This window comes from Papilio polytes, unplaced genomic scaffold (assembly GCF_000836215.1).
Source record: "Papilio polytes unplaced genomic scaffold, Ppol_1.0 DF822067.1, whole genome shotgun sequence".
Taxonomy (NCBI): Eukaryota; Metazoa; Arthropoda; class Insecta; order Lepidoptera; family Papilionidae; genus Papilio; species Papilio polytes.
The window spans coordinates 2,361,913-2,373,574 of NW_013527137.1; the positions used below are offsets into that span (position 1 = coordinate 2,361,913).

The 11,662-nt window shown below is 32.7% G+C and overlaps 2 protein-coding genes across 5 annotated transcripts in view; one reads left to right on the forward strand and one right to left on the reverse strand.

Moving 5' to 3' along the window:
• LOC106107484 (G protein-activated inward rectifier potassium channel 3-like) overlaps positions 1 to 7,287 on the reverse strand; it is a 17,835-nt gene extending 10,548 nt beyond the window's left edge. For 2 of the 4 annotated variants that reach the window (XM_013288352.1, XM_013288354.1), the window contains exons 1-2: positions 7,074 to 7,287; positions 2,872 to 3,307 (exon numbers count right to left, since the gene is read on the reverse strand). In XM_013288352.1, the coding sequence (XP_013143806.1) occupies positions 2,872 to 3,161 (290 nt within the window). In that variant the 5' untranslated portion in view covers positions 3,162 to 3,307; positions 7,074 to 7,287. Of the gene's footprint in view, positions 1 to 2,206; positions 2,430 to 2,871; positions 3,308 to 7,073 lie in introns of those variants that run through there. The other 2 variants (XM_013288353.1, XM_013288355.1) reach the window with 1 other exon arrangement.
• A 3,162-nt stretch (positions 7,288 to 10,449) lies between these two features.
• The window catches only part of LOC106106836 (hepatocyte growth factor-regulated tyrosine kinase substrate), a 13,428-nt gene continuing 12,215 nt past the window's right edge, over positions 10,450 to 11,662 (forward strand). Inside the window, exons 1-3 of the mRNA XM_013287495.1 lie at positions 10,450 to 10,600; positions 10,814 to 10,898; positions 11,008 to 11,111. Coding sequence (XP_013142949.1) covers positions 10,567 to 10,600; positions 10,814 to 10,898; positions 11,008 to 11,111 — 223 coding nt within the window. The 5' untranslated portion in view covers positions 10,450 to 10,566. The remainder of the gene's footprint in view (positions 10,601 to 10,813; positions 10,899 to 11,007; positions 11,112 to 11,662) is intronic.

Below are 11,662 nucleotides of genomic sequence, written 5' to 3' on the forward strand. Positions count from 1 at the left end.
AGACGAGACAAAGGCCGTAAATGAGTGCAGTTATAGACGTCAATTGTTTATTGTGCTGCCGCGACTCTGACCAACATACCACGTGCCTGCAAAACTCGACAACAGATAATATAAAGAAAAAACGTAACGCAGCAATTTCATAATACGAAATTAATTTCTGTTGGATAATAAATATAACAAAGATATTTATTAATTTTAAAATTCAATAAACTATTCTGTACAAAATCAATCGGATATATAACACTAGAAAGACCTAGTTAGCTAAACAGAGGGTCTAGTCTAGGAGTGGCAATGCACGCTTCCCATAAATAGTACACGACTTAATATTTTTTGGCACGTCGATAATCATAATAACGTAAAAATCAACAAATAGCTGCACAATGGAATTGTATAATAATCGCAGATAAAATTATTCGATGGTACGTCTAAGACCGGATTAAACATTTCTTCAAAAAATGGCTCCTTGATGCATAAATGTTCGCCACCCATAGTCTAGTCATTACAGAACGGTATGTCCATGGGGCAAAAACATTTGAACATTGCAGATGTATTTTTACAAATCATGCAATAAACACGTCGTTATGTCAGAAAATTATGAAATAATTACTTTTATTATCTTAATTCATAAGATTAGTTTTCTTTACATCTGCCATAACATAAATTATAATGTTTAATTTGTGTTTTATTGTGGTTGAATTATATTTTATCTAAAGAGATACGTTTAGTCGCGGAGTGGAAAGGAAAGGTTAAGTCGTGATTAATCATCATTATCTAGACACGTATCAGTTGTTTAGAGATTTTCATGGATTTTAGTAGATTAAGGTATCCTGTACACAGCTTAGGAGAATCGAGAACAAACATATTTGTGAACCTTGGAGTATGACGTTAGTGAAAATAAAATACAGTAGACGAGGTTATATTTGAAGCATATTTTGAGGAGAAGAAATGAGGTATATATTTGTCCCAGGCGTATTTATAATAAAGAGAAATTGAAGATTTCAAATAAAATATATATTTTCTTTGTCTATTAATTATTAAATCATGTTTTCAGTCATTTATTTGTCTACATATGAAAGATAAATTTTAATTAAGATTTAATTTACACTTAAGTTTATGTTAAGTATTATTGCTAAATCTTTATCAATATTTTCTTTTACAATTAAGAGTCATGCAAATCTCGGGCACACTAGCTTTGTGACAGTTAACAGATTTATAGCAGTAAGATAACATACGAAATACCTTGTTTACTTTTAATTCTGATCTTCACGTGAGTTAAAACCCAAGAATATTGATTAAGAATATGAAACTTTTTTTTATGTAAACTAGTGCTTGGTCCGACCCTGTCAAGCGGTGTTATGGTCTAAAGATGGTAAATGCAAGTTTTGTAAGTACCCATACACTCTTGAAAGCCGTCACGATGACATAAATTAAATAATGATAGTAAAAACTTGTTTTTTTTTGTTTTTAGATCGGTATGCAGGCGATAGGCGAGTACAGTTATGATTATTGCCAAAGCATAAAGTTTCAGAGATAAAGTTAATCCTTTGCTTAGATTTGCTATCACGTATATAGAATAAGACAATCCAAGATTTATAAAACTGATATAATGGAAGTTACTAGAACTTACTACTTTTTTCTCTAATAACTCGTTTAACTTATGAACGAATTGGAATATATCCTTGTACTTATATACACTGAGTCAATAACGTTGTACTAAACGACCAACTATTAGCTTATAACAAAGACGCATCGAGAGGTTTTCTTCTCCAATAGTACTTCAAAATTGAACAGTAGTATTATCACGTAAGTATTTAGAGTAAGCAACAAAAAAACTGTAATTTATCTAACGAGTCGTTCTTCCAATGTGACCATAGAAATTAAATTAATGTGCATAAAAAAGTTACTACGCGGACATCATTAAAGTTTCAAATCGCTTACATACCTTAATGTAAAATTTAATATAGAAATAATTCTTGTAAAGAACTTTACTTTACCATGAAAAAAAAACAATTTTCAATGTTGTTCCTTGCACAACATCCATCGACCTTTTCAACGACACCAAACACGTTCTATTAAATAATGCAATCATGAATTGTTAACTTAAAATTAAATATTTCACGTCAATTTTCCATTGAAAGAAAACGTTATATTGTCAATATTTTTCCTAGGACCCTACATATCTTAGATAAAGAATCCTTTGTAATACCTTGTCACACTGATGACTATTTCAAACAAAACTAGAACAAACTCGGTAAATAAGATAATGTCTGTCTTATCGTCACTATTTGCGCCTGCGTCGCATTTTTAGACACTTTTCACACATCCTCAGGCAACACCAATAACAACACCGACAAAATATATGACACAGTTAACCTCAATTCTTAAGACAACAGAAAACACGAGTTTATTTATTGCTCACATGAAACCACTATTGCGAATAATTTCAAGTAAACTATTTAGATAAGTCAACTACTATCAACATTTCTTCATCGCTGATTAGATATCGACTACCTCAAGGATTGTGAATCACAAATACTCGTAGTATTGAAAATTAATTTTTAAACAATCACAAAATCAAAGATTTCATCAATTAATTGGATTTCATTGTTCAATTAAATTAAAATTTTAACATAATAGTTTCGGACTCAAATTACCTAAATTATCTATTTGAAGTCAATAATAGATAGTTTAGATGAATTGTGTGAAAGAAAATGTATGTAACGAAGAAGTACATTTAAAGAGATAGAGATGTTGTAAAAACTCCCTCTCCATGCCAACCCTTAGAATTACTCCTTAATTTCGTTCCAGTTAAAAGATCTCAAAATAAATAATATTAAAAAGTTAAGTCTTTAATTAAGAAAGCAAATGTACCTGCAAGTATCTTGACGATAGATTGTGCTCTGACCTATCGAACTGCTGTACGTTGGTATCCGGTGAAGACTGCTCGATGGATGGATCTGAGGAGGTCGTAAGAAACTGCTTCCACATCCAGGTCCTATCATTGGAGATTCCACCATCGAACTCTCAAAGGCACTCGTTTCATCCGTTTCCTCTTCAATAACACCTGGCTTGTAAAATAATTTTCCAGTCGCCAGTTTTCCTTTAACCTCCTTTTCTCCATTTTGCCGCTCTTGCATTTCGTAAGAGAGTTCTGTAGTCATTTTTGACTCTATCTCTTGTCACGATATTGCACTTGCCTTTGATAGAACCGTTTTCATCTCTGTTACATTTCCACTATTTACAGAGATGTAGAGTGTCATTTTGAATAAGGTAAAAGAATTTTTCTTTATTTTGTGTTGAACAGTACCTGTAAGTACAAAATAAATTATAGTTAAATTCATTTTTTATACAATAAGAAAGTTCAAAATCAAAATAACATTAAGGTTAAATTAAAATAAATGTTATACCAGTTGACTTTGTCTATTGGAAAACTATTACACTGCCATCTTTCGTCGAGTAGACTTAAAACGATTTTGTTTCTTGAATTATCTTACTATTTCTATAATTAATTAATTAAATATCACAAATAACAAGAATGATAAATAAATGGCAATGTTGCTTTTATTGTAATATAAAAACATTTGTAGATAGAATATTAGTAAGATATAAGACACGTCACTCCATCTACCGGAAGTTATTGTAATATTTCTCAACTAGGTTTGTGTCTCGTAGCGCGCTACCGTCAACAGCGGTTAAGAAGCGATTTTTCTTGTAAATGATGATCATCGAGCGTCGTTCCGGTTCTGACACGCAACGTCCTTGCACTCATTAGGATGTGCTCCATCTCCATACGCAGGCTAACAGCGGATGTCTTTATTTCCTCCCACTGGGATTATTCTGACATATTGCGGAAACATGGAAGCTCTAGCCTCATACACATTAGTGTAAAGGATGCCGGTAAACGTCACTCAACAAAATCGTTATGGTCATATTGTCAATTCAACGTAGAAAGTATACTGTTATTTTTAAATTTAGGGGTAGGTATATAAAAATTATTCTTATACGAATTTTATGGCCATTATTTGTCTACAGTTTATAACATGCGAGTATTATACAGTATTCCTGATTATTACAGGACTAAATTAACTGACGTTGCAATGTTGGTGTTATTAAACTACCGTCTTTCTTTTGTTAATGTTGCTCCGATCGATATTGCCTACCAATCTACCAATAAACAAATGTTTTCAAGTATATTTTTTACGAACATAAACATTTAACAACCATGTTATTAAAACCTTTTACATCTATGGTAATAAGTTCAGGTGACCCGCTTATGATCAGAATTATCATTATTGTTAATTTATTTCAATATAAGTTTAGCACGTACAGAGGCGCCATTCAGTGTCACATCATACCTTTTTAAGAATACGTCAACTGCTGCTTAAAACTGGCAGTATTACAATATTCAAACCTAATGACAGCTAGAGTTTAAATGCAAGCGTATGTGTTTGTAGTATATGCAATTTGAACCTACTACAGCAGATAGTAAAAACCACAAGCAGCGTAATACTCAGCCAAGTATTCCTTTGCATGCCTTCGAGACCGAAATCTGCGTTTACAGCATGTAGATGAACTTACGAGCCGACATAAAATATGGATAGTACTATACCGAGTGCCTAAAGCAGTCCATGTATGGCAGCTATAAGTATTCAGTAATTAAGTGGCGCGGTGACGTACTCAGTCGCGAGATAGCACGCATACGCACGTCTGTCATTTTGCCGTCTAGAACTAATAGCGAAGGCCAATCTCAATTACCGTGTCTCTCCAGCAATTAATGACTTTACGTCCACGTGTTCCAAAATACATTCAGTTTGGCATTATTTATACAAAGAATTATACGCAAATATTCATATTGACTTGAAGAGAAAATAACATGTATTTAATAAAAGTGTCTCACCGATTGAAAATGACGACGAAGACCGATTCAAAACCCAAGTCTAAAATGTACCATTTGTCCAATCAACGTACACGAGAATATAAAATCTGTTTGCAAAACCGTGTGCTTTGTGATATAAATCCTTTTGATATGAAATCATAACACAGGAAGTTGTGACATTATGACTAAACGTGTTATAGAGAAAAGGTATATTTACAATTAACAAAAATGTTCTATTTACTTCGCCCTTTAAATAGGACGTAATGGTCTGGTGGTTAAGCGTGGGATATTTCAATAAACGGTGTTGTAATCGAATCTAAATCATTGCACAAAAAATAATCTGTTTAATCACGCTAATTCTACTAATATTCGTTTTATAAATGCTAAAGTTTAGATGGATAGATGGATGTTGGTTAGAGCTTGTATTCTAAACGGATTTCGATGAAATTTTGTAGATGTAGAGGACAGTCTGGGAGAACATATAACACACACTTTTGTTTTTTTGATCCCACACGGACGGAGTCGCGGGCGAAAGTACATCATAAATGGGCTTGTGATAAAAGTTTTCTGAGCGCATAATTCATATTACTGTCTCAAACTCGTACAACAAGCGTGAGTATTGAAGCACCCCAGCAGACAACGAATATAACATGTCCTAGGAACCAAATTTATTGCTAGAACCAATTGCGAGTATCAGCAGGAAGCGACTATTTTGGGAGTCCGTGGGCCCACTCGCTGGCGGTTATGAATGGATGCGCAGATTGCTGCTACTTTTATAGCTACACGTGTTTATATAGTAAAGCTGTTGTTCGCGACTTCGTTTATGTGAAATAAAAATATAGCCTATATTATTTACTGATTACGTAGCTTTTAATGGTGAAAGACTTTTTTAAATCGACCCAGTAGTTTTTAAGTTATTACAATATATACAAAAATACAAATCTTTCTTCATTATAATGTTAATATAGACTATAAGCAATTGTTTAAACAGCGACTCTTTAACTAGACTTCCGCTTTAACTGTGAGACTCGAGGCAAGGATATTCTAAGTTAAAAACTTTTTAACTACGTCTTAGACTCCAAAAATCAAACAAAAAAATGGGACCCACCTGCAAGCATTACCTTTCGGATCAAAAAAGAATTATCAAAATCGGTCCACTAGCGGCGGAGTTATGCCGTAACACACATAAAAAAATAAAATAAAATAAAACATATAAATGAATCCTTCTTTTGGGAAGTCGGTCAAAAACTAATAATATTTAAGTAGCAATCTAATTTTCGCATTCAAAGACAATAACTACTAAGGTAAGATAAGGGCCCTTAGCTGTACTGACGTTCGGGTCGCCGTTAGGGACGTAAGAGCGCGGTTGAGCAACTGCCCAGGGCGCCGTAAAAATCTCGCCCTTGGTCTGGTGTTTGTCCCATTTTTTCTGAGTAAAATACTATTGATTTTTAATGAAATATGTCTTCTCTTATAATCAAAGTTTATATCCGAAACATTAGTATTATAGCAACGTTTCAAAAGTGTTACTTAAAGCAAACATCCCACGACCTATTAAAGTTGTGAGTCAACAAGTGCAAGGATAATACCGACTTTTCATAATACTATGAATTGCTTTTATACTAGGTTTATATCCTATAACAGCTAATAGATTTCAATATTACCTTGAACCACGAGAAGCACACCACAAAAACTCGGGTGTAAAATGTCGTTAATCAAAACGCTGATCTGTTATAACCTTAAATTTTATTGCAGCATGAAACTAAACTGCATTAGCAGTATTCGTCGCTTTACGTGATTATTAATATATATGAGAAAGTTCGTTTATCATTATCTCATAAAAATCGACCAACCTCAAAAATTTTTGTTACTTTTCAAAACTTAGTCGCATGTCTCGTTATAACAGCATCCTGAATAGCTGCAAAATTTGCATAAAATCACTCCGTGAAAAGTACTATATTTCATGCAAATTCAATACATTATCGATACATATATCATTCACAATAACATGTTTGTAAACAGATTTATTTTTAAACGTACCAGTTGAAATAAGATAAACTCTTGGAAAAAATAAGAGCATTTCATATAATTTAATAATCTATATAATTGAAAGGATCTGAACAATAGGATAAAATAAATAATGTTATTGAAAATGATGAGCCGCATTAAGTCATTATACACAACAGGAATTACTTACCATGACCGTTCAGGACTGCATTTTGTGTGAACTTTATTTACTTGTCACATAAAGATCTAAACCGAGTAGCAGTGTTGTCGAACATCGTAACTCCTATTCGATAGTCTCGATTGAAAAATAGATATTCAAAGACTATAAACAACTCTTGTATTCCCGCGCGTTTTTATCATAAGGGAAGACACGAGCCCTAAGCGTGTGTGACCTGACCGCTAGGATAGCGTGGACTGGCAATATGCGAAGCAACTCTTGCGCATTCTATACCTACTCCAATTGTAAACCGCGTTTATTTGTTAACTAGCCACGCGTTCGGAAACAATTGACTGTATTTGCTGGCCTGCAGATAAGATTTAAATGTCCGCTTTGGCATATGCATCTTGCAACGCGTGAATGCTTATTTGAATACATTGACGAGGCTCGGAGGGTGTTTGTTCAAATACTTGAGACATCGATATATGTCCTACATCTCGGTCGGTACGATCGATTCTCAAGAGCAATGTCGTTTATTAGTATTCAAAATTTCGATGGAAAGGTCGATCGAAATTTTCCTTCCTTATGTAGATAATTAGTTGCCAAAATAGGCATGAACTTAAATTGTAGTATTTGCATGTGGAGATTCATTTTTTCTTACTCTACAAATAAAACCTTAGTAAAGTAATGATGCATGTAATCAACGTCAAATATGCTATATTGACTGCTTCCCTTAAATATTTACAGCAATTGCTAATACGTAGCCAATCTGGACAAAGAGAAGTTACAAAGCAAACTCTTTTTCTTAAACCATCGCTTTTTCATAAAAACGACTTAAACACGTGACACAGTTCTTACATCATAGTCCGACTCTCTAATTGCCCGTCAAATTTCGTCTATAACTTATTACTTGTATTTGTTATGTTCGTAAAAGTAATAATTCATTTGAACTATTAACAAGATCTATCTGTTTCCATTTATATAACCATTTGTAGGTCAAATTAAATTGGACAAAATATTCTTAATTTTCTATTAAAGTAAGTAAGGCGTCTTTTTCTCTATTGTCGATTATATGGTACGTACATAAAGGTAAAAATAAACCAAACTTATTATAACTACAGTTATTTGTAATATTTTTGAATAAAAGTTTAATAAGCTCTGCATATTTTTATACTCTTGTTTAATGTCTATTTCGAGCATAGGAAGGGTCTGAAATCGACCAACAATAGAAGAAGACAATTGCTTACCAAGGCTTCTCTACTCGGGCCATTGTTTGGCAATCAAGGTAACATAGTAGTGCCATACCGCTATGCTAAAGGAGATAAGCATACTACGAATAACATTAAATATAAGGAAAATGTGGTAAATTGGTAGTAAGTGAAAGGTCACGGCGAAGGTGGAACCTTTTCGGCGTACAACCTTCTTTCATTTACCTTATTCGTCAACAATGAATCACAGAAACTAACACTTACTTATTATCTTTTTAAACCGTAAGTTATGTCTGATTATTCTGAATGTGAACTTTGATACTTCTTTTTTTTTACTTGTTTGTTGACGCTAGAAGACTCACCACTGTAATTAATCCAGGTGCTTAGACTTAGCAAAAGTAAACGAAAGTGAAAGAAGTCAAAGAAAAACTGGGAAAAATAATAAAGCTCTAGATAATATCCTCACATATTTATTGAGTTCGCTGATACGAAGGTGAGGAAGTAAGTGGTTGATTCGACAACAGCGGCCGCGGCCGTTGTCCTTCGCGCGCCGGGTCAATCAACATGACAGATGGACTGTCAGCGATGTGTCGCAGTCAAGTGCACGGCGATTATCAAATTACGCTCCCCGTTCGTGATGTTGCTCTTTCGACTGTCATGGCCGCTGCTCTATCCGTCAAACGACCTCATGTGCATCCCGCTATGATTTGTGGAATGGTGGCAGCGGTACTGTCGGGAAACTGCTGGAAATAACAAGCGAAAGCTATTAGCAATTTGCAATGTTACGTGAACAAAGTAATAATAAAACTTACTTAAAGTTAAACACACAACTTATTGAATATTCATACTAAGAATGTTATATCACACCTTCGTTACTCTATCTATATTTATACTAATATTATTATAACATTTTTGTATAATATGTATTGATATAACTCAAAAATTCCGGTACTCCGGTATTTGAAGTCTCTATGTTTAAGCTAGCACGGCTAACTTTAACTTCTGGCTCCCTTAGTGGATCCAAGGAGAAATACGTAAGGCGCTTACACCCTACATCCATGTATTCGTTACTTAGACACTTTTTAATTTGTAATATTTAACTACATTTATTTTTTAACATTTTGTTTTAGTTATTTTTTAACAATACCTAATTATTCCTTTAGCGTTATTTGCTTTAGATGGGGATGTACAATTAAAATTAGCTCCCGCAACTCCATGATGTCCTGGTACATTATCCTCGTCGCAAATATTTGTATTTGTAATGCCCCTACTTTGAATTTAATTACGTTTAATAGTTGGTTACAAACTTGTAGTCCATGATTTAACTGTGAAAGTTGTCTTCTATTTATTTCTAAGCACTTTTTGAGCAGATTTATGTCACACATTTTTCTTTCGTATTTTATGTAACTACCTAGTTTATATTTTTACGAAACACATTGTACTGACACTTGAAATCTCTCTAGTAACTAAATTAAAACTAATATTTTACTTAGCAAAAACAAATTTGGAACGAATTTGTCATATATTAATGATAAGTTTAGTGATATCTTCGTACAAACATCTGCGATAACATGTGTACATGTTACTATCAGTGAATTATGAGGCATGTATTAAAGTAATTTATTAGAAAAAAAAAAACCTATAGATAGATTTCATATGATTTAAATCGCCCTGATACTCTCCACAACCTAAAGGAATGAAACATCACTACTATTATGTTACCTACAAAATCTTTTTAGTTTATGATCAAAAATTACGATTGTGGGCATACTGATTTTTTATAACATTGTGGTATTTTACCAACAAACGACGATGTGCTTGTGTTTGGGGTAGTTTCTTATTATTGAGGCATGCCCCTATCCTTGGTTTATTGAAAATAGGTATAGAGATTTGATTTTGAATACATGGTCGCGGCCGATTCTTTGGCCCGAAGCGAGGTGGTGGATGGTGGAATGAAAACCCTGAAATCCTAACTGAAAACCATTGTCGATAAAACAGTTTCATATTTTTAATCTTTATAGCGCTTGTGTTGCCAATCAATAAAATTTTCTGTCTGGTAACAAGCAGTTCTCTTTACTCTCATTGAAAACAATTTAATTGTATATTAAATTAATGATCAAAGTGCAAAAATATCCGTTTAATTATTTTTTAATGTTGTTGTATCTTTACTTTTCCATTTAAAGGACGTTCACAATTGCCAATGTTAAAATAGGAATAACAAAATTGACATAGTGAGCTGTCATTTTCTGTCTATCGAACGATTCATCACAGTTGATTTTCTAAAACAATAGTGTAATTGGTAAATACACAACAAAAAGATGTTTCGGGTGAATGTTTTTGATAAATTTCTCGGTAAGTTAGTTTATAAATGTCCAAATTGTGTATGCAATAAACCGTCATTATCAATCTCTTCATTTTACATATTTTCCTTCTATACTACACTTTCTTTTCTCTAAATCTTTCTTGACCTACTATTATTTTTAATTAATACTCAATTTTCCTATTTAGCTTAAAACCTTAACTTTCCTACGCTTACGTCATTTTATAGCTTTCATTATGTTCTAGATAAAGCAACTAGTAATCTACGCCTGGAGCCCGATTGGCCAACAATATTGCAAATTTGCGACTTAATTAGACAAAATGATTGTTCGTGAGTACAGTTTTATCTATCTAAGTGGATTTTATGTGAAATTTTGTATATTAAAGTAACAAAATCATGGAGATTTATTTGTGTGCTTATCAAATTAAACAATTTGCAGCCCTAAATATGCAGTTGCTGCTGTCAAAAAGAAACTTTACTCCCAGAATCCTCACCAAGCTATGTTTGCTCTCCTCACATTAGAGAGCATTGTAAAAAATTGTGGTAAGTAGCATATATTTAATGTAATGTAAATAATATTATGTAATTCTTCCAATGATTAATTAGTATTTGTAATTTAGAGGTCTAAATATGGATTTTTATAAAAATATAAGAACTATGTTATTCCTAACTTTTTTCAATTTCAAATGTGGAATTGTCTGATGAAATAGTTTGAAACAGTCTTAGTAATTTAATGATCTCACAATTTACATAAAATAATGCCAAAATTCTGTGTTTTCTTAAATTTCTTCTAGTTTAATTGAAATAGCAGACAAAGACCATATTTGCTATTGTTATGCAATTGTTATTTTTAAAAATTTAGCAGTTCTAAAATACTATGCCTACAGAAAATAAAAGCCTTCTGATGTACAATAATTGCTGGACAAAGCATATTTAATTAACTGTTATATTTATATAAAACAATAAATTATTGACAGTTTATTGTTTACAAGTAGAGATAAGAGACATAAATGTAATATTTATAAAATGTGGTTTCTTGACTTCACTCATGTTATCTTCAATGCTGCACTCTGTCTTGAATTGTATACAACTAC